At 47.2% G+C, this 22,956-nt stretch overlaps 1 protein-coding gene across 1 annotated transcript in view; it reads left to right on the plus strand.

Annotated features, from left to right (window-relative positions):
* Positions 1-22,956, plus strand: part of ATCAY (ATCAY kinesin light chain interacting caytaxin) — a 42,911-nt gene that overhangs the window by 15,765 nt on the left and 4,190 nt on the right. Inside the window, exons 3-12 of the mRNA XM_081940789.1 lie at positions 2,239-2,294; positions 4,576-4,800; positions 5,381-5,566; positions 5,715-5,817; positions 9,924-10,055; positions 11,694-11,780; positions 14,036-14,134; positions 16,925-16,960; positions 17,087-17,125; positions 20,124-20,156. Of these exons, the coding sequence (XP_081796915.1) occupies positions 2,239-2,294; positions 4,576-4,800; positions 5,381-5,566; positions 5,715-5,817; positions 9,924-10,055; positions 11,694-11,780; positions 14,036-14,134; positions 16,925-16,960; positions 17,087-17,125; positions 20,124-20,156 (996 nt within the window). The remainder of the gene's footprint in view (positions 1-2,238; positions 2,295-4,575; positions 4,801-5,380; positions 5,567-5,714; positions 5,818-9,923; positions 10,056-11,693; positions 11,781-14,035; positions 14,135-16,924; positions 16,961-17,086; positions 17,126-20,123; positions 20,157-22,956) is intronic.

Genomic DNA, 22,956 nt, shown 5'->3' on the forward strand with positions numbered 1-22,956 from the left:
GTTTAAACATCCTTCATCATAAAATATACCAAAATTTAATACATAACCACATACTAGCCTTTCAATTACTATTTCTAAAATCCTCCACTAACACCGAATCCTTATGTCCTATTCTAGCTAAACATCCATAATATTTAATAACAAAGTTTTCTAATCCTGACAGAAGAGAATATTTGTAGCTTGGGGTTGTCCTTTCAGGTCTTCTAATGACCCCCATAGTTCCTTGTGGGGTGGAGTCTGATCAACTGAACGCTAGCAGAGTGTTTTAATGGCCGGATGCCCTTCACTGTCGCCAATGAGGAGTTTTGTTCAGCAAATAGATTCTCATTGTGCCCAGAGAGAGAAATATCTGCCTCTACCGAGGATTGAACTCACAGCCTGCTGATTGTGAGGCGAGAGCTCCACTTCTAGGCCACCGCACCACTCACAATTTTGTGATCAAAATTCAGGGGCTTGGCATTATGATGGTTGCAGTGTCCTGGGGTCACAAGATCCCCTTCCGACAATCAAAGTTCACGGGGGGAAGCCAGGTTCACTTTGCAACCGTGTTTCTAACTTTACAACTGCAGTGACTCACTTAACAACAGTGGGAAGGAAAGTTGTGAAGTGGGGGGAGGGGGACCTCCTTTAATAACTGCCTGGCCTAGCAAGGCAGGTTTGGGGCTCAGTTGTGGTCGTAAGTCAAGGATCAGATGGGTGGGAAGAAAAATCCGTTTGGTTCAGTTCCAAGCCGGGAGAAAAGACGCTGGGAATAACACGGAGGCGGGTTGGAAAGGAGGACTCTGTTTATTGAGGAAGCAGAATCACAGCATGAAGTTCTGGGGCAGCCGGACAAATAGCAATAACAATAGCACTTAGACTTATATACCGCTTCACAGTTTTTATGAGCTGTTATATAGAGTCAGCCTATTGCTCCTTCCTTCCTTCCTTCCTTCCTTCCTTCCTTCCTTCCTCCCTTCCCTTCCCTTCCCTTCCCTTCCCTCCTTTGGACTTATATACCGCTCCACAGTGCTTTACAGCCCTCTCTAAGCAGTTTACGGAGTCAGCCTCTTGCCCCCAACAATCTGGGTCCTCCTTTTACCGACCTCGGAAGGACAGAAGGCTGACTCAACCTTGAGCTGGTCAGGATCGAACTGCTGGCAGCAGAAGGAGCCTGAAGTACCGCATTCTAAGCTACTACAGCTCTTTAGGGATGGTTGAATGAGAGGATGGGTTTTCATAGTTTTTTTTGTGACTTTGAAGTTTGAACTGTTCTGGGGATTGTGCAAAGAAGGGAGTTTTGTGTCTTTTGCTAAATGGTAGTGGGTTAATCCTATTACAGATTACAGTCCTGTCCTGTCCTTCTTAATCCCGTCACCCTGCAGCCAATGATGTTTTGTTTATCAATAGGTTCCTTAAAGGCGCCCAAAATGTCCATCTCTAAAGAATTCTGCTGGAAGCTGTTTTACTATGCTGGAAATTGGGGCTGTAGCATTTTCCCCCCACTTCTCCTTTGGGGAAATGTAATATTCTGCCTCTTTTAATATTCCCCAAAATTCTCAGGGGGCAGGGGGGGTTCCCACACCTCCAACTATCTTCAGTATTATATTATAAAGAACGGTTGCAGGAACTGGGTATGTCTAGTTTAAGAGAAAGAAGGACTAGGGGAGACATGATAGCAGTCTTCCAATATCTCAGGGGTTGCCACAAAGAAGAGGGAGTCAAACTATTCTCCAAGGCACCTGAGGGCAGAACAAGAAGCAATGGGTGGAAACTAATCAAGGAGAGAAGCAACTTAGAACTGAGGAGAAGTTTCAGTTAGAACAATTAATCAGTGGACCAGAAGTTGCCTCCAGAAGTTGTGAAAGCCCCAACACTGGAAGTCTTTAAGAAGATGCTGGATAGCCATCTGTCTGAAACGGTATATAGGGTTTCCTGCCTAGGCAGGGGGTTGGACTAGAAGACCTCCAAGGTCCCTTCCAACTCTACTATTGTATTGTATTGTATTGTATTGTATTCCATTCCATTCCATTCCTATATTCTCTTTCTCGTTCTTTTTCTCTTTCTTCTCTCCCCTCCTCTCCCTTCTTTCCATTCTCTATTCTGTATTCTGTTCTGTTCCATTCTTTCATATGTTGATTTGAAGCCATGGTCTTCAACCTACACGTATGGTTCCCGTTGATGGAAGGGAAGAGCCCACAGCAGTCTAAACTTTGGTTCCTTGGTCTCTCCCCCCCCCCTTCACTGTCTCCTCCACAGGCCCCTCCCAGAAGAAGCAGGCATGGAGTCCTTGGGAAGCCCTTCGGGAAGCTTGGGTGAGTAGAGGTAAACGGTCAGGGGAACTGCACCATCTCCCCTTCATGGAAACAGGGAGGCCTTGAGGCCATTCCTCCAGCCGAGGTGGAGAACCTCTGGGTGCTGGATCTCCTCTGGGTTTGCGCCTGGAGGACTTCCAAGGACTTCTCTACCTCTCCACCCCCATTCCGGGTGGAAGGATTAAAGACGGGGTGACCAAGAGCAGGGATCCACAACTTTGCTGTTCTGATCTAGGCTTCCTGATGTAGTAAAAAGCGCACACGTAGTCTCAAAAGCCCTCTTTTTTATTTCAAAGGCTGTGAATTATGTTCATTCATAGCCCTTCATGATTCCCAAATAGTTTATAAAGAGTCCTACAGTAGACTTCCAAAGTCTTTCAGAATTAGGCTGATAAGCACCCACCTTTATCCTCCTTGAAACGCTGCCAAAGACCCAATTGGCAATTAGCTTGGCAAGGCCACCCAGAGCAAAGAGTCCAAACGGAGCTTCAGAAGGTAAACCGACCAGCATGAACCAAGTTGCTTCCTGCAAGGGCTCACGTGCCTTTGCTCCTCCTTTATGTCCTGTGGGAGGGGCCAATCACCTCCAAGCTTTACTCCTGAGTTGTCCCTTTTGTCTTAACTGTTCTTGCCTTGTGGCAGCTCTGCGCATGCGCGCAATGGGAACAGGGGGAGCCTGTTCCTCTGCCTCACTGCTGTCCATCTCCAGAGGCAGCACTTAACTCCCAGATGGCCCTGGCCCCCTCTCTGCCTCCAATGCAGAGCCCTCGCCCGAGCCTTCCCCAGACTCCAGGACTGGCCCATGTTCCTTCCCAACCTCCTCCCTGTCCGACTCTGCTGCCAGTTCCGCAGGCCACCGGCAGACCACATCTCTTGCAACTGTGAATGGGAGGGAAAAATCCTTCCGCTGCCTTGCTTTCCCACCATCCAGAAGAGTGTCCGGAGGTTCTTCTCATCCCCACAAATTAGGAGGTGCTCCTTGCTGGCAGTCTGAGCTTCACCTGGAATAATTACCGTATTTTTCAGAGTATAAGACGCTCCAAAGTATAAGATGCACCTAGTTTCTGGGGAGGAAAACAAAGGGGGGGGGGATTTGTCTCTGCCTCCCAGGAATTTGCCTCCTTGCAACAAACAGCAAACAGTACAGACAATATACACTGTTTGTAGTGTTACATTTCAGACTATACTTGTACAGATGCTGTTAAAATTGATGTGCTTTCTGGAAGCATAGTTATTCTCTGCTATTTTAAAGAAGATACAATAGCACGGGGCCTCTTCAGATCAAGCATTTATTTTAAAGAGCTTCTTCATTTTGTTAAGCTGTCTAGAACAATAATAAAGCAGTCTTTAAAAAACAAGTCTAATAATTTGAACATTCTATAGGCATTTATAGTTATTGACCTACCTCTTTGCAGCAAACAGCCTGATTAGCGCAAGAAAAAAAATCTGCCTCTGCCTCCCAGCAATTTGCCTGGTGGAGCAAACAGCAAGTTTCACTTTCAGTTTCAGCAGGGGCCTCTCGATCATCAGCTGTTTAAGGCTGCAGGGATTGCTATAGATTATTGCAGCCTCCGCAAGCCACATTTTCCCCGTTTGCTGCAAGGAGGTAAATTGCTGGGAGGCAGAGGCCAAAGGGTGGGGGCCGGTGGGTGGGTGAGGCTACATTCAGTGTATAAGATGCACCCAAATTTTCACCCTCTTTTAGGGAGGAAAAAGGTGCGTCTTATACTCTGAAAAATGTGGTAATATAAGAGTGTCTTGGGCCGCTTTGGGATTCAATGTGCGGTGAGCTCTCGAGTCACTTTTTCGGCATGGTGCATGAAGGAGTGGCAGAAGCTGGGCTGGAGTGAAACGAGGGACCAGCCTAGAGTTCCTACGTAGCTACCAGGAAACTTGATGGTTTAATATGAGACCAACAATCAAGAAGGAAACAATACCCCAGGCAGGGAAGCACGGAAGAAGCTGACAGTAAACAAGAGCTCAACCAAAGAAGCAGCAAGACCACTTCTACCAACATTGGCAGGGTAAGGCAGAATGTAATTCTGGTGGTTTTGAAGAAGAGTTTAGACAGGCATTTGTCTGAAACGGGATAGGGTCTCCTTCTTGTGCAGGTGGTTGGACTAGAAGATCTCCAAGGTCCCCCCCCCAGCTTATTCTGAATTGAAAATGAACTTGTTCCTTACGCTTTTTCCAAAATTAAAATGCCACAACCTTTCTCCCACCCACATTTCTTTTGGGCTGCCTTACTTTTAAAACCTTTTTGTCCTTTAAAACCTTGCAGCTCCCCCAAGCTCTTTGCATTTTAACAACGGAGCTCACCACAAGAGGAAGACTCTTGTTGCTCCGGAAATCAACATTTCTTTGGACCAGAGCGAAGGCTCCCTCCTGTCCGACGATTTCCTGGACACGCCCGATGATCTGGATATAAACGTCGATGACATTGAAACGCCGGATGAGACGGATTCTCTGGAATTCCTGGGGAATGGCAACGAGCTGGAATGGGAGGGTAAGAACTGAGGGATGATCTATTCCTCCTGTGCTGCAACCAGGAGCAGCTGAGGTTAGAATTGGCGATATATCATTTTGCAGAATAGATTAGGACATTCTCAATTGGCCAAGTGTGATTGGACACAAAAGACGTTTGCAGAAGCTTTCGGTGTACATGCAAGCCACAGGCGATAAGTCATGATCGTAACCGTAAAATACGAGTCATAAACAAGGATGGGATTCAAATTTCTTCTACTACCGGTTCTGTGGGCGTGGCTTTGTGGGCGTGGCAGAGGAAGGTTACTGCAAAATCCCCATTCCTGCCCCACCCCACTAACCTGCTTTCCAGCTCCGTTCTCCTGTTCAGGGCAACAAAAGAAGATCAGCTGGGAGGCAGCAGGGGCGGGGCCAGCCTATTTTGTCTGAAATGGTACAGGGTGAGGGTCTCCTGCTTGGGTAGGGATAGGAGGTGGGGGTTGGACTAGATGACCTACAAGGTCCCTTCCAACTCTGTTATTCTTGCAATTAACTGACTCCTAAGAACGTGTGATTCTGGGTGAGGCTTGTGTCTCATCATGTCTTCCGGTTCTCCCTCTCAGATGATACTCCTGTGGCCACCGCCAAAAACATGCCCGGAGACAGTGCAGACCTATTTGGAGATGGAGGCGGGGAAGAGGGTGGTGCCCCCAACGGCCGTATGTGGAGGACAGTCATAATTGGGGAACAGGAGCACCGCATCGACCTGCAGATGATCAAGCCCTACATGAAGGTGGTAACTCATGGAGGTGAGAAGCCCTGGAGATACCATGAGGTCCTCAGCTTAAGCCTTTGGAGGAGAAGGGAGCATCAAGCGGGGAAGGCCCTTGTATTTCAGGAAGGGATCTCACGGCCAACTCAGTGGTTCAATTCCCTCCATGCTTCTGTCTCTCGTAGGTTATTACGGGGAAGGCCTAAACGCCATCATTGTCTTCGCGGCTTGCTGCTTGCCGGACAGCAGCTTGCCTGACTACCATTACATCATGGAGAACCTCTTCCTGTAAGTGGGGCCTCTTCCGACAATCTGCGAAGGGAGGGAGGGCATCTTGCGAAGGCCCCATTGAGGGAGCTGCCTAAGTCCTCTCCAACATGGGAAATTTCACCCGGGGGGGTGACCTCAGAAAGGACGGATTTGCCAGGTTCGAGGCCCTTTGGAGGGTGTTTTTAAAAGAGGGCTGCTTTGTCCTCCCCGACTTCAGTTCCCAAAATTCCCCAGACGGCATGCTTGAAGGCAGGTGGACTTCGACTTCCAGAATTCCCCAGTCAACATGTTTGATGGTCTTCAAGTCCCAGAATTCCCCAGACATGTTTGATGGACTTCAATTCCCAGAATTCCCCAGTCAACATGTTTGATGATGGGTGGACTTTGACTCCCAGAATCCCCCAGGCTGCTTGCTTGAAGATGGCTGGACCTGAACTCCCAGAATTCCCCAGCTAGCATACTTGAAGACATACTCGCAGGCTTGGCCCTTGGCTCTTTCAAGGGCCCGCCTCGAGGACGGGTTCGTGGACCCCGAGAGGTGCAGGAACCGGAAGCTAAGGGGATTTTTAGTAAAATGTTTTTTATCTTTTTTAGGGGGTTCCAGGGTGGGGGGGAGGGCTAATCAAACCGGGAGGAGAGCCAGTGCCGGACAGACAGGTGAGTCCAGGAAGGACGGGGATGCGGTGGAGGGGGGGAATATAAAGGTCACTAAAGCAGAGGGTTGTCCTGTTATAACGGTCGCGGGGAGGAGGGGATGCGAGGACAGGATAAGATCCAAAGGTCGGTTGGGAGGCCGCGGCTGCTGGTTACGCCCGGTCGCTTGTACCAACCCCTGCAGTCTAGGTGGACAGGTGCTACAGAGCCAGGGCCTGCGGCTGATGCTTTGCAATGCAAGGTCTGTCACCAACAAGGCCCCCCTCATTAATGAGTTGATCTCAGAGGGGGAGCTAGACCTTGCAGGGATAACGGAGACCTGGTTGGGCCACGAGGGTGGTTTACCCCTCGTGGAAATGTGCCCACCGGGTTTTCGTGCATTTCATCAGCCTCGGGCCCTGGGTAAGGGTGGTGGGGTGGCGGTGGTTATGCGGGAATGTTTAGAGCCGAGGGAGTTCACTGTTCCTCAGATACCCGGGTGTGAGTCCCTTGGTGTGAGTTGGGGCCCAGGGAGGCAGTGGGGCTTGCTGATTGTATACTTGGCTCCTCGCTATGCATCAGCAGCCCTGCCCGAGCTCCTCGAGCTAATCGCAGCGACGGCAGTTGAGACTCCCAGACTTCTGGTCATGGGGGACTTCAACTTGCCGTCGACGGGAGCGGCTTCCGAGGTGGCTCGGGAGTTCATGGCTTCCATGACGGCCATGGACCTGACCCAATTAGTGCAGGGCCCCACTCACGAAAGGGGCCACACACTGGACCTCATTTTTGTATCTGAACAGTGGACGAGTGATCTGGGAATAGGGGATTTAGTTATCACGCCCCTGTCATGGTCAGACCACTCATCCCTCCGGCTGGACTTCCCTGGCGCTATCCCCCACCGCGAGGAGGCGGAACCAGACTCTACAAGCTGGTACCGCCCCAGGCACCTGATGGAATCGGATAGATTCCAGACGGAGCTTGGGCCAATACCTGTAGCCTTGTCCCGCTCCCGTTCCGAGGACCTAGTGACTGCCTGGAATAGGGCGACGACTGGGGCCTTGGACCGGGTTGCGCCTTTGCGACCTCTCCTGCGGCATCGACCCACCCGGGCTCCTTGGTTCACTGAGGAGCTTAGGGTGATGAAGCGCCACAGGAGACGTCTAGAGAGCAGGTGGAGGTCCTCACGCTCCGAATCTGACCGAACACAGGTAAGAGCCTATTTGCGGACTTACCTTGTGGCAATAAGAGCGGCCAAACGTAGATATTGTGCTGCTCTTATTGCGTCCGCGGATAACCGCCCTGCCGCCCTGTTTAGGGTGACTCGCTCCCTTTTATCGCAGGGGGCGCGGGAGACACCCTTACAGGGTAGAGCAGAGGAGTTTGGGGAATATCTTCAGGACAAAATCGATCAGATCCGGAGCGGGTGGACCTCCGTCAGTGGACCAGACGAGCCGCCAACAGCGAGTCTTGAGAGACCATTCTGGGAGGAGTTTGACTCTGTTGCCCCCGAGGATTTGGACAGGTTGCGTGGACGGCTGCGACCCACCACTTGTTTAACGGACCCGTGCCCCTCCTGGCTGGTACTGGCAGCCTGGGAGGTGACACGAGGCTGGCTCCTGGGCCTGGTGAGCGCCTCACTGGGTGAGGGATACTTACCAACCGCCTTGAAAGAGGCGGTGGTGAGACCCTTGCTCAAGGGGCCTTCGCTCGACCCAATGGAGCTAGCTAACTATCGTCCAGTCTCCAACCTCCCCTTCTTGGCGAAGGTTGTTGAGAATGTGGTGGCGCAGCAGTTCCCACGACACCTAGACGAATCCGACTATCTAGACCCACGCCAGTCCGGCTTCCGACCCGGGCACAGCACTGAGACAGCCTTGGTCGCGTTGGTTGATGATCTCTGGAGGGCCAGAGATAGGGGTTGCTCCTCTATCCTGGTCCTATTAGACCTCTCGGCGGCTTTTGATACCATCGACCATGGTATCCTATTGCGCCGGTTGGAGGGGATGGGAGTCGGAGGCACCGTTTTGCGGTGGTTCGGCTCCTACCTCTCCGACCGGAAGCAATGTGTGTTGACAGGGGGGCAGAGGTCGTCCCTGAGGCCACTCACTTGTGGGGTGCCGCAGGGGTCGGTCCTCTCGCCTCTCCTGTTCAACGCATATGTGAAGCCGCTGGGTGAGATCATCCGTGGTTTTGGGGTTGAGTACCATCTCTACGCTGATGATACTCAGCTGTATATTTCAACCCCAAACCACCCCAACGAGGCTGTCGAAGTGATGTCCCGGTGTTTGGAAGCCGTCGGGGTCTGGATGGGGGACAACAGACTCAAACTCAACCCCTCCAAGACCGAGTGGCTGTGGTTACCGGCACCTCGGTTCAGCCAGCTGACCCCATCGCTGGCCATAGGGGGCGAACAACTGTCCCCTGTGGAGCGGGCGCGCAATTTGGGCGTCCTCCTTGATGCCCGGCTGTCAATGGAGGACCATGTGGCAGCCGTGGCAAGGGGGGCGTTCCACCAGGTTCGCCTGGTGCGCCAATTGCGCCCCCTACTGGACCGGAGTGCCCTGCGCACAGTCACTCATGCGCTGGTGACGTCTCGCCTGGACTACTGCAATGCCCTCTACATGGGGCTTCCCTTGGGACGCATCCGGAGACTGCAGCTAGTTCAGAACGCAGCCGCGCGGGTTATTATGGGAAGTACACGTTACTCCCACGTAACACCTCTCCTGCGCGAGCTGCACTGGCTACCTGTGGCCTTTCGGGTGCGTTTCAAGGTATTGATCACCATCTTTAAAGCGCTCCATGGCAGAGGACCTAGTTATCTGCAGGATCGCATCCTTCCACATACGTCCCTGCGACCTATCCGCTCACACAGGGAGGGGCTCCTCCTGGTGCCGTCTGCTAGGCAATGCCAGCGGGCGACACCTAGGAGTAGATCCTTCTCTGTGATGGGCCCAACCCTCTGGAATGACCTCCCCCCAGACATTCGAACTACCACCGACCTCCGTTCCTTCCGGCAAAAGTTAAAGACTCACCTGTTTCAATCAGCTGGCCTGGCACTTTCTTAGTTTTACCTCCCAGGGATTTATTTTATTTTAGGGTTTGGGGTTTTAATTGTGATGTTTTTAGGATTAGAATTATTTATTTCTTAGTACAGCCTATCTCCCCTCCAAATGTATCTTAAATGTAGCTTAAATGTATTTAATTTTATGACTGGTTTTATTGTATTGACTGTACACCGCCCCGAGTCCCTTTTTGGGAGAGGGGCGGTCTAAAAATCTAAGAAATAAATAGAAATAAGAAATAATAGTGGACCTCAGTTCCCTGAATCCCCCAGCCAGTCACGGGGGATTCTGGGAGTTGAAGTCCATCTGTCTTAAAAGTTTCTAAGGTGGAGAAATCCCGATCTCAAAAGATATTCCGACCTTGCGGTTTTCTAGGCTTCCTTTTCCCTCACTTCTCTTTCTTCTCTTTCTTCTCCTCTTTTCTGAAAGGTACGTGATCAGCAGTTTGGAGCTGCTGGTCGCCGAAGACTACATGATTGTATATTTGAATGGCGCCACTCCGCGGAGGAGAATGCCGGGCATTGGCTGGTTGAAAAAATGCTACCAAATGATCGACAGACGGTAAGGAGGGTCGATCCCAACCCAAACCGCCATTGGTCCTGTTGAGGAAGGGGCTGCTCTGCCCCTGCTCTTTTGTGGCAATGTTGACGCGCTCTCCTTGTGGGGGGCGGGGAGGTCTGCATTTTCTCACATCCAGCATTTGACTCAACTTTAAATATGTTTGGCTTGGAATATAGTTGGGTCTTTTGGCCATAAAAATGATTTATCTATGTATCTCCATTTCCATCCATCCATCTTTCTTTCTCTTTCTCTCTCTCTCTTTTATCTATCACATCTGTCTGTCTGTCATTTATCTCATCTCTCTCTCATCAATCTCTCCTATCTACCCCGAGTCCCTGCGGGGAGAGGGGGCGGTATATAAATTTAATAAAACTCAAACTCAATCTCTCTTTCTTTCTTATCTCTCTTATCTCTCTCTCTTCATCAATATCTTCAATTGTTGTCCTCTATCTGTCATCTATTTCATCTCTCTCTCTCATTCACTCACTCACTCATTCACTCACTCACTCATTCACTCACCCTATCTATCTATTTATCTATCAATCTATCAATCTATCTATCTATCTATCTATCTATCTATCTATCTATCTATCTATCTATCTATCTATCTATCATCTATCTATCTATTTTTCTATCATCTATATCTCTATTCATCAATATCTATTTATGTCATCTATCTCATCTCTCTATCTCTATCTCATCTTCCTATCATCTACCTACCTACCTATTATCTATTTGTCTGTCTATTATCTATCTATCTATCTATCTATCTATCTATCTATCTATCTATCTATCTATCTATCATCTATCTATCTATCTATCATCTGCCTGCCTGCCTGCCTGCCTGCCTGCCTGCCTGCCTGCCTGCCTGCCTATCTATCTATCTATCTATCTATCTATCTATCTATCTATCTATCTATCTATCTATCTATCTATCTATCTATTATCTATCTACCTACCTATCTACCTATCTACCTATCTACCTACCTACCTACCTACCTACCTACCTACCTACCTATCTATCTATCTATCTATCTATCTATCTATTATCTATCTACCTACCTATCTACCTATCTACCTATCTACCTATCTACCTACCTACCTACCTACCTACCTACCTACCTACCTATCTATCTATCTATCTATCTATCTATCTATCATCTGTTTGTCTGTCTGTCTGCCTGCCTGCCTACCTACCTACCTACTTACCTACCTACCTACTTACCTACCTTGTATCTGTCAAATGTCCAAAGACCCAATTGTAGATAGTCCTCTGTCTGTATCCAACATCCAAAGGAAATTGATTTATTTTTACAACTATTAAAATAATAATAAGGAACAAAGCACAAAGATAATCCTGACAGAGACATGTACACTATGAAAAGGAGGAAAAAAAAACAACCACTCTCCAAAGTGCTTTAAAAAAATAAATAAAAACCAACAGAAAAGAAGGGGGGGGGAATTCTATTGGCCACCTAGAAATTTAACTTAATAACATTTCTAGCTTGTTGCCTTAATAATTACCCCAACCTGACTCTCTAGCGGTGCAGAATTATTATCTCACGGGGGTGCAACTGCTTTAACCTAATTTTTTATTTTATTTTTTCCCCCAAACTGCACCGTCTCTGTTTTTTGCAGGTTACGGAAAAATCTGAAAGCGTTAATAATCGTTCACCCTTCTTGGTTCATTCGGACGGTGCTGGCGATTTCCCGGCCATTCATCAGGTAAAGGAATCAAAAGCCGGAGCGAAACCCAGTTTCATCATCCTCTTTTAACGACCACATAAACCCTCGCCGGGTGGAGTCTGGGCAATTGAATAGAGCTGAGTATTTACTGGCCAGATGCCCTTCCTGTTGCCAGTGTGGAGTTATATTCAGCAGATACATTCTCATTGTGCCCAGAGAGAGAGAAATATCTGCCTCTACCAAGGATCAAACTCACAGTCTCTTGATTGTGAGGTGAGAGCACCACTTCTAGGCCACCGCACCACTCTGAGCAAAACCCAGCTTGGTACTTTGAAATGATTGCTTTCTTTGGGTCTATTGCTTTCTATAAGCCCCGTAGTAGTAAATTTAACCTTCTCCTTGTTTCTGGATGGTTGCAGAAGTCCCTAAATGCTCCAATTCAGCATTCTTTCGTCTTGTTGAAATGCTGGACTACAACACCCATCACCCCCTGGTTGTCTGGAACCTCCAGCCAGCATGGCCATCAGCTGAGGATTGTAGATAGCTCTGGACTTACAACCATTCATTTAGTGACTGTTCAAAGTTACAAGGGCCCGTATGGCCGTTTTTTCACACTTACGACGGTCGCTGAATTTCCCAGGCTCATGTGAGCAAAATTCAGACGCTTGGAAATTGACTCATAGTTGTGACGGTCACAGTGTCCCAGGGTGCGATCCCCTTTTGTGACCCTCTGGGGAAGCCAGATTTGCTTAACGACCGCATGATTAACTCGACGGCCGCAGTGCTTTTCTTAACAACCAGGGCAAGAGAGGTCGTAACACGGAGCAAAACTCACTTAACAGCTGTCTTGCTTAGCCGCGGAAATTTTGGGCCCAAATGTCGTTAAGTTGAGTAAAGTAACGGTTAGCATTTTTTCCCTCCGAACCTCTCAGGCAACTTTAAGAGCTATTTCATCTCCTTTGCTTTCACCTTGATTTGGGTCCTTTGCAACATCCCGTAAACTTAACAGCTACATGGGGAGCCCTCAACTTACAACCACATTGGGTTTTGGTTGCTAAGCAATGCGGTCATTAAGCAAGTCATCCGATTTTAACAAGCATTTTTACCTTGGTTGTTAAGCAAATCATGGTGGTTACTAAACAAATCAAGCAGTTGTTAAGCAAATCCAACTTATAGAATAGCAGAGTTGGAAGGGACCTTGGAGGTCCTCTAGTCCAACTCCTTGCTCAGGCAGGAAACGTTGTGTCAGACAAGTGGCTGTCTAGTCTCTTCTTAAAACCCTTCAGTGTTGGAGCATTTGCAACTTCTAGTGGCAAGCAGTTCCACTGGTTAATTGTTCTCACTGTCAGGAAGTTTCTCCTTAATTCTAGGTTGCTTCTCTCCTTGATTAGTTTCCATCCGTTGTTTCTTGTCTGGCCTTCAGGGGCTTTGGAAAATAAGTTGACAACCCCCCCCCCCCTCTTCTTTGTGGCAGCTCCTCAAATACTGCTTATCATGTCCCCCTCCTCTAGTCCAAACTTTAGTAAGGTCACACCTGGAATCCTGGAACCAATTTTGGTCACCAGACTACAAAAAAGATGTTGAGACTTTGGAAAAAGTGCAGAGAAGAGCAACTAAGAGGATGAAAGGCCTGGAGGCTAAAACATACGAAGGACGGTTGCAGGATTTGGGGTTTGGCCACTCTAGAGAAAAAAAGGACCAGGGGGGGACAGGATTGCAGCCTTCCAGTATTTGAGGGGCTGCCCCAAAGAAGAGGAGGGTCAACTTATTTTCCAAAGCACCAGAAGGCAAATCAAGAAACAACGGATGGAAACTAATCAAGGAGAGAAGCAACCTGGAATCTTAGGAGAAACTTCCTAACAGGGAGGGCAATGAACCAGTGGAACAGCTGGCCACCAGAAATCATAGGCGCTTCATCACTGGAGGTTTTTAAGAAGAGACTAGACAGTCACTTGTATGAAGTGATATAGGATCTCCTGCTTGAGTAGTGGGCTGGACTAGAAGACCTCCAAGGTCTCTTCCAGCTCTATTCTCTTCTACCCAATTCCTGCAACAAATTCCTGTCACAAACGCTGATCAGACATCCGCAAGACATTGCAACCATTGTAAATACCTGCCCAAGGGCTTAAATCGTGATCCGCTGACCTCAGGAGGGGTGTGACACCCTGAGGGTGAGCTCCTGAAGTCACGTTTTCCAAGGCCGTTGGGGCTTCGAACGGTTGTTAAACGAATAGCTGCGAGTTCAGGGACTGCCTGTAGAAGCGAAAAGCTAAGTGCCTCTCTCTTCTTTCCAGCGTGAAATTCATCAGCAAAATCCAGTATGTCCACACCTTGGAGGAACTTGCTCATACGATTCCCATGGAGCACGTCCAGATTCCACTTTGCATCCTGCAGTAAGCATTGCTTTAATTTGGAGGTCCTCAGAACCCTCACCCTGTGAAATGATTACATCATCATCATTTAATGGCCCCCATAATCCCTTGCAAGGTGGAGTTTAGGCAACTGAATGGAGCTAGCAGAGTGGCCGGGTGCCTTTCATGTTGCCAATGCAGAGTTTTGTTCGGCAGAAAGATTCTCATTGTGCCTAGAGAGAGAAATACCTGCACCTACCTAGGATTGAACTCACAGCCTCCCGGTTGTGAGGCGAGAGCTCCGCCTCTAGGCCACCGCACCATACTTGCCACTGTGAAATAATTACGTCATCATCATTTAATGACCCCCATAATCCCTTGCATTGGGGTAGAGTCTGGGCAACTGAATGGAGCTAGTAGAGTGGCCGGATGCTCTTCCTGTCACCAGTGTGGAGTTTTGATTGGCAGCTATATATTATCATTGTGCCCAGAGAGAGAAATACCTTCACCTACCTAGGATTGAACTCACAGCCTCCTGGTTGTGAGGCGAGAGCTCCGCCTCTAGATCAAGATGAAATTTCATTACACAGAGCCCTCAAAGGGTTCTTCAACCTTCAATAGGGACTGCGTCAGGGGTGTCAAACTCACGTCGTCACGTCGTCGTCACGTGGCAGATGGCGACTCCTCCCCCTTTGCTAAAATGGGGGTGGCCATAGCCAGCGGGTGACACATCTGGCCCACAGAGCTGCAAGTTGGGCACCCCTGCCCTACATCATCTTCTTTTAACGACCCGATAATCCCTTGCGGTGTGGAGTCTGATCAACTGAATGGAGCTGGCAGAGTGTTTTAATGGCCAGATGCCCTTCCCTGTCGCCAATGCGGAGTTTTGTTTGGCAGATAAATTCTCATTGGGTCCCAGGGAGAGAAATATCTGCCTCTACCTCGGATCGAACTCACAGTCTGCTGATTGTGAGTCAAGAGCTCCACCTCTAGGCCACCTCACCGTTCTTGCCACTATGAAATAATTACATGCAGTAATTCAAATAAGCCAGGCTGCCCTTCCTCAGAGTACCTTTGGGTGGTTCCAGGGGGTTGACTTGAGTTCCAGTGCTTTATGATGCGGCAGACAGGATCGGTGGGTGGGTGCACCTGTGCAGGTAAAGGGATGCCTCACCTGGAGGCAGGGAAGGAGTAGTGTAGCCCTTGGGAATCCTTGCTAGCAAAAGTCAGCGGAAAGCCTGCCAGAAGGACTCTTGGTCTTGTTAGGCCAGTGTTTCCTCACCTGGCAACATGGAGATGGGTGGGGGATTCTGGGAGTTGTAGTCCAGCCACCTTGGAGTTTCCTAGGTTGAGACCCACTGTGTTAGACCATGCCAAGCTAACTCCTCTGTTCTGTTGATAGAAATAGCTTCAGGTGTATTGCTATCAATAGTACAGGGGTGTCCAAACTTGGGAACTTTTAAGACTTGTGGACTTCAACTCCTAGAATTCCCCAGCCAGCCATGCTGGCTGGGGAATTCTGGGAGTTGAAGTCCACAAGTCTTAAAAGTTCCCAAGTTTGGACACCCCTGCAATAGTAGCAATAATAGTAGTAGCGATCTCTCCTCCTCCTCCTCCTCCTCCTCCTGATCCTCCTCCTTTTCCTACCCTGTTTCCCCCAAAATAGGACCTCCCCGGATAATAAGCCCAATCGAGCTTTTGAATGCAAATGCTAAAATAAACCCTCTCCCAAAAATAAGCCCTCCCTGAAAATATTGCAATACAGCAGCAGTCATGAGGTAACCATGCTTGCCACCTCCTGCAGCTCAAAAATAATAAGACCTCCCCAAAAATAAGGCTGTGTGCTTATTTTTGTGGGGGGGGGGGGTTCAGAAGAAAATAAGACCCTGTCTTATTTTGGGGGAAACATAGTACTTCTCATTCTCCCTCGTCCTCCTTCTCCTTCTCTCCCCACACTTCTTCTCCTTCTCCTTCCTGATCCTTTTCCTATTTCTCGTTCTCCACCCTGTTTCTTCTTCTTCCTCTTCTTCTTCTTCTTCTTCTTCTTCTTCTTCTTCTTCTTCTTCTTCTTCTTCTTCTTCTTCTTCTCCTTCTCCTTCTCCTTCTCCTTCTCCTTCTCCTTCTCCTTCTCCTTCTTCCCCCTCCTCCTCTTCCTTTCCTCCTCCCCCTCCTACACCTCTAAAGTATTAGATCTCAGTTATTTTCCTGCCCTTCTGTTATCTACAGAAATCAATGTTTTTAGTTAGATATTTCCAACTTATTCAAAATCAGAATAGAGCTGGAAGGGGCCCTTGGAGATCTTCTAGTCCAGCCCCCTGCTCAAGCAGGAGACTCTATACCACTTCAGACAAGTGACTGTCCAGTCTCTACTTAAAAACCTCCAGTGATGAAGCACCCACAACCTCTGGTTGCAAGTTGTTCCACTGGTTAATTGTCTTCACTATTAGGAAGTGTCTCTTTAATTCCAGGTTGCTTCTCTCCTTGGTTAGTTTCCACCCATTCTTTCTTGTCCTGCCTTCTGGTGCTTTGGAGAATAGCTTGACTCCCTCTTCTTTGGGGCAAATCCTGGAAGACTGCTATCATGTCCCCGCTGCTCCTCCTTTTCCCTAGATTGAGGGGCTGCTGTGGGAAGGTATTAGCATAACGTAGCCGCTGTGAGCTACAAGTCCACCTTCCTTATGTCTTCGCTTGCCTATTAAACTGCCTCATTCGTCGGAAAAATGGATTTCTCCTGAGAACTAGGCAGGGGGTTGGACTAGAAGACCTCCAAGGTCCCTTCCAACTCTGCTATTGTATTGTAACCCCTTAACATTCTCCCTGCCTCTGCTGTAGGTTTGAAGAGGAGAGAAACCAGGCCAGGAAAGAGCGGTAGGTCTCCTTCGGGTGGGCTGGGACAGGGGGAAGGGGCTAAACTGGAATCACTGGGATGGGGGGGGGGAGGCGGCATTTGGGAAGGGGCCGTTTCATCTGGCCATGCTCTTTATTTCATTGCAGGGTGGAAGGAGTGACCCAGGAGACGGCTGAGAGAGAGAGGTGAGCTTCCCCTCTTCCCTGTTGCCAAGGCCATCCCGTTTCCTCAGGCCGGGGAGGGTCGGAAGGAAGCCAGGCATTTGAGGGAGGCGGGAGCCCCCTTCCCAGTCCCAGAGGCTATTCGAGTCCTGACCACTTCCCCGTGCTGGCTGGGGAATTCTGGGTATATATATATATAGATTTGTGTTGTATTTGTGCTGATAAATAAATAAAGGGAGACTAGTATAGATCTATTTCAAGCTATTTAGCTCTCATCATCTAGCCATAGCCTTACTGGGATTCGAACCTGGGCTGTATTACAGGCTCTCCTCCTTATAACATACATACATACATACATACATACATACATACATACATACATACATACATACATACATACATATTTCATTTTCATAACAAATAATCACATATATCCCATTACATAGACAACATCATATTGTATTATTAAAGGTTTACATCAATTCGTCTTACCATCAACTCCCAAAAACAATTATTAGCTCTTCTGGTCTCTATGCACCATATTTGTTCCTTATCCATCACTTTCTTCTCCCTTTCTCCTCCCTCTCCCTACCTCCTTTCTTCCCTCTGTCCTCCTTCTCTTCTCTACTCTTTCCACTCCTCCTTTCTCTCCTCCTCTTCCCCCTCTTGCCCTCTCTCCTACCCCTCTCTTCTTCCCTTCCCTTTCTCCTCTACTTCCCATTCTTCATCTCATTTGCTTGGTGTATTTCAGCTTCCGAGCGAGCTCCATTTTATGTTGATGGTATTTATAGTTCCTTTTCAGTATACATATTTAATTTTAACGTATATCTTCCTCCTTTTTTTTAAAAAAAAAAGAGAGAGAAATAGTATACATAGATAGTCATGTATAGGACAAGGGGACTTAGGAGTGGCCAGATAAGCAAAGAAGAGAAGTCTTCTGATCCAGGCTTCCTTAGAAAGCAAGAAGCAAAGTCTTTGGTCCCTGCAAAAACCCTTTTATTTACACGCCTGTGAATTCCTTTCGTTCACAGTCAGCAAGGCTTAGCAAACAGTCTTTCGGAGGAATGCTTGTCCACACGCACCTTATCTCGCTTGGCGAGCTGCCAGATAACTAGTTTCCAACCACAAGGTGGGGTAAACATGGCACAGAGTCTCTTATAGTCACAAACAGAACTTTCCACTCTTGAAATGACCGAAGGAATGAATTGTTTCCTGCAAAAGCCCCCTCCCCCTTCGCTCCTCTTTTGTTTCCTATGGGAGGGGCCAATCACCTCCAAGGTGTGGCTTTACTCCTAAGTCGACCCTGTTTTCTTAGTTGTTCTTGTCTTCTGTCAGCTCTGCACATGCGCACATTGGGAACAGGCTCCAGCTGTTCCTCTGCCTCACTGCTGTCTAGCTCCCTCTCTGCCTCCGACGCAGAGCCCTCGTCTGAGCTTTCCTCAGTCCTCAGGACTGGCCCAGGTTCCTCCCCAACCCTCCCCACTGTCTGACTCTGCTGCCAGCTCCACTGGCCGCCGATGGGCCACAACAAGAAGATTCGTAGCTCAGGGCTGAATTGTCCTGGATGCTCTCCGAGCTTGATTGTCTTCTTGCAGACGTTTCGTTACCAAACTAGGTAACACCATCAGTGCCAGAAGGGAAGGGGGCTTGTGGAGAGGAGGAGGAGGAGGAGGAAGATTTTGGGACCCTAGGTGCTCTCTGAACTTGGTGGTTTTCTTGCAGACATTTCATGACTAAACTAGGGAACACCATCAGTGCTAGAAGGGAGTGGGGTTTGCAGAGGGGGAGGAAGAGGAGAAGGAGGAAAAAGAAGAAGAGGAGGAGGACGAGGACGACAACAACCATGGGATCCTAAGTACTCTCTGAACAGTGCGTGTTGATGTTACCTAGTTTGGTCATGAAATGTCTGCAAGAAAACCACCAAGCTCAGGGATCAACAAGGACCCCACAGCTAACATCCCCTTGGACTCCCTCCAAAAGCCGCATTCTTCCTATTCTTCTCCGTTTTGAGTCAAGCGAGCATCTTTTGCGGGTTGCGTGACACAACTTCAGCGTGTTAACCTTTGCAAATGTTCAGGAGTTCCCTTCCCTGTGGGAAATACACGTCCCAGGAGTCAACAAGGCTACCACCAGCTACCAGTGATTATGGGCAGAAAATGGCTGCTGCTTTTCCCGCCTTGTGTACGAATCACTTGCCACTTCAAAGGTCTCTGTGTGAGGAAATTGACTTCCCTGATGCGGGATTCCAAATATCTGGGGCAGCCCTTGGTGACTGTGGTGTTCTAAAACAAATAAATAGATAAATCCGCTTCGTAACATTTATCCATACTCAAATGTGGTTATGAATCAGGCACATATGTGGTGGTTGTGGCCAAAAACAAAAGAATATTGGTGGAAAAATTAAAGGTGGTTGATAGAGATTACTAAAGAGGAAATCGAATTCAAACCAGAACTATTTCTTTTGTGAATCATAAACGATAAACATAACAAGGGGGTAGCCTACTTAATAATACATATTATTACGGCAGCAAGAAGGGTCTTTGCCCAAAACTGGAAAAACGGGGAAATTCCACAAGAAGAGGAAGTGATTAGGAAAATTCTGATTTGTGCTGAAATGGATAAATTGACGTGGGAATGGAAGAAAACAAAGACGAGTCAGAATATTGTAAGATCTGGGATAAATTTTGTCGATGGTTGGAACAAAAAAGGAAAGACCCAAAATAAGCAATGACTAAGATTTAGAATTAGGAGATTAGGATTATGAATGAAAATATAACAGTGAAAATGTATAAGATAAGAACAAAGCAACACGGATGGAAATACGATATCCTTATATTTGTAAATACTGAATAGACCAATTGTAAATAAGCAGGGTGATTATAATATTTAACTTTATATTCTAGTAAATATGGCAAAGACATTGCCAGGATGGTTACACTGTCTCCAATGTTTTAATGTGTGTTTAATTAAAAAAAAAAACTATTTAATTAAAAAAAAATACTTCGTCTTCCTTCCCAAACAGGACCGCCCTTCCTTCAGAAAATCAGGAAACAAGGTTTGGAATTTTAATTTTTAATTAAAATTCACCTCTTTTTAATTGATTTTTATTATTATTATTTTTAACAACGTCACCAGTTTTATTTTTGGTTTTTGCTCTCTTTTGCTTTTTTTTAAAAAAAATTAAACCATCTCTTTAAGTTTGGGCATCCTTGTTGCTTTAAAAAAAAAGACGATCTTGGGTCCTAGGCTAAGAAGCAAGAATAACAGAGTTGGAAGGGACCTTGGAGGTCTTCTAGTCCAACCCCCTGCTCAGGCAGGAAACCCCTTAGTTGGTCAATCTGTGATATGACCTCGAGGAAACCTTTGTCTGACTTGCAAAACATGAAATACCAAAGATCTATCTTGACTGCAAAATTAACACATGCCCCCTTTAAATGTTTTGTAACTCCATATCTACAAGCAGTGGTTCAGTTCACTAAATGGATTATTCACTTCTGTGCTGAACTGAAACAAGGTTGATTCTCTCTTGATTTAAACTAGGTTTTTAGTTTAACACGAGAAGCACCTGTCTATGGAGATTCTCAACCATCCAGGTCTTGGTTGTCCCCAAAGTGCTTTTTCAAAAGGCAAAGGGACTCTCTTGGTTTGCTCATGAAGACGTTTTGCTTCCCATCCGGGTTTATGCTCCTTGCAGACAGCAGGTCATTTGCATTCTTTTTAGAGGGTCGTTGAGGCCACTTGGAGGTTGAACCAGTTGGCTGCAGCCCAGAAGGCTCTGCACCCATTTGCACCACTCAGGTGACCCTGAGGACACAGATAAGTAAACCTCCAAGTGGCCTCAACGACCCTCTGAAAGGATGCAAATGACCAGCTGTCTTGCAAGGAGTATAAATGCTTCCATTCCCCACCATCCAAGTCAGAGTTGAAGAAGCTTCTCAAATGAGAAGTGAAACGCCTTCAAAGAAAAACCAGAAAGTCCAGTGGCCTCCTGAAAAAAGACCTTTGGGACAACCACGACCTGGATGACGGAGAATCCCCAAAGACTTGTAGTTAAGATGAAAAGAATACGTTTCTACATTTAGGCAAGAAAAACAAAATACACAGGTACAGTATAGGTGGTACCGTGCTCAATACTAGTAACTGTGAAAGGGGTCTTGGAGTCCATTTAACTAAGAGCCAGCTATGTGCAGCAGCTGCCAAAAAAGCCAACACAGTTCTAGGCTGCATCAACAGAGGGATAGAATCAAGATCCTGTGAAGTGTTAATACCACTTTATAATGCCTTGGTAAGGCCACACTTGGAATACGGCATTCAGTTCTGGTCACCACGATGTAGAAAAGATGTGGAGACTCTGGAAAGAGTGCAGAGAAGAGCAACAAAGAGGATTAGGGGACTGGAGACTAAAACATATGAAGAACGGTTGCAGGAACTGGGTGTGTCTAGCTTAAGAGAAAGAAGGACTAGGGGAGACATGATAGCAGTCTTCCAATATCTCAGGGGTTGCCACAAAGAAGAGGGAGTCAAACTATTCTCCAAGGCACCTGAGGGTAGAACAAGAAGCAATGGGTGGAAAGTAATCAAGGAGAGAAGCAACTTAGAACTGAGGAGAAACTTCCTGACAGTTAGAACAATTAATCGGTGGAACAGAAGTTGCCTCCAGAAGTTGTGAATGCCCCAACACTGGAAGTCTTTAAGAAGATGTTGGATAGCCATTTGTCTGGAACGGTATAGGGTTTCCTGCCTAGGCAGGGGGTTGGACTAGAAGACCTCCAAGGTCCCTTCCAACTCTGCTATTGCATTGTATTGTATAAGATACCTCCAATAAAGGAGAATACGTGTAGCTCAGGATTGAAATGAGGGCTCTTTGGTGCTCTCTGAGCTTGGTGGTTTTCCTTGAAGAGGTTATTTCATTGCTCAAATGAGGTGACACCATCACTGATGTTCTTCCTCACACAAACACTGATGACGTTACCTAGTTAGGGTAATGAAATGTCTTCAGGGAAACAGCCAAAGAGAGCATCAAGGACTCCTTAAAGATACCTCCACAGAGCAAAGGAAAGAGATTGGATGGCTCCAGCTCTGATTCCAGGTAGTCCTCCATTTATGACCACAATTGGGGCCAGAATTTCTACTGCTAAGCGAGGCAAGTTACGAGTCATGCCCGAGGTTCCCAACCTTTTTTTGCCAGCTTGTTACATGACCCTGGGACGTTGCAGCTACTGCAAGTACATGCTTGAGTTGCCAAGTGCCCAAATTTTAATCCCGTAACCCTGGAGATGACGAGATGGTCGTAAGGGCGAGGACCAGTTGTAAGTCACTTTTTTTCAGAATAACAGAGCTGGAAGGGACCTCGGAGGTCTTCTAGTCCAACCCTCTGCTCAGGCAGGAAACCCTACACTATTTCAGGCAAATTAAATGATTGTCCAATCTTTTCTTTAAAAATCTCCCAGAATTTCTGGAGGCGCAAGTCCTTCCACCGATTAATGGTGAAACAGTTGCCAAACGAAGGTTGTAAGCAGAGGATTACCTGAACTCCATTTTGCTGATGGTGGTTAATATATTTTTATTGTTTTATATCACAAATTCCATTTCTATATTGGGCAGTGTTCTTGCTAGGTGTCCAACGTGTTAAAATAGTTTTTTTAAAGTTTATTTTTAGTCTTGTTCACACATTTACAAGTGTACGTTCTCTTAGTGATTATTCTTATCACGTTTTAACACTTTTAAACATTCATTTTTCCATATTAAAAAAAATAAAATATACGACCGGGATTGATTTGCTTACCATCCCATACATCTATTTTGTTTTACCTCCGCTCTATTTTCCTTTCTTTTTCTCCCTCCCTCCCTTCTCC

The sequence above is a fragment of the Natrix helvetica genome, assembly GCF_964273705.1.
Source record: "Natrix helvetica genome assembly, chromosome: 1".
In the NCBI taxonomy this organism is placed as follows: Eukaryota; Metazoa; Chordata; class Lepidosauria; order Squamata; family Natricidae; genus Natrix; species Natrix helvetica.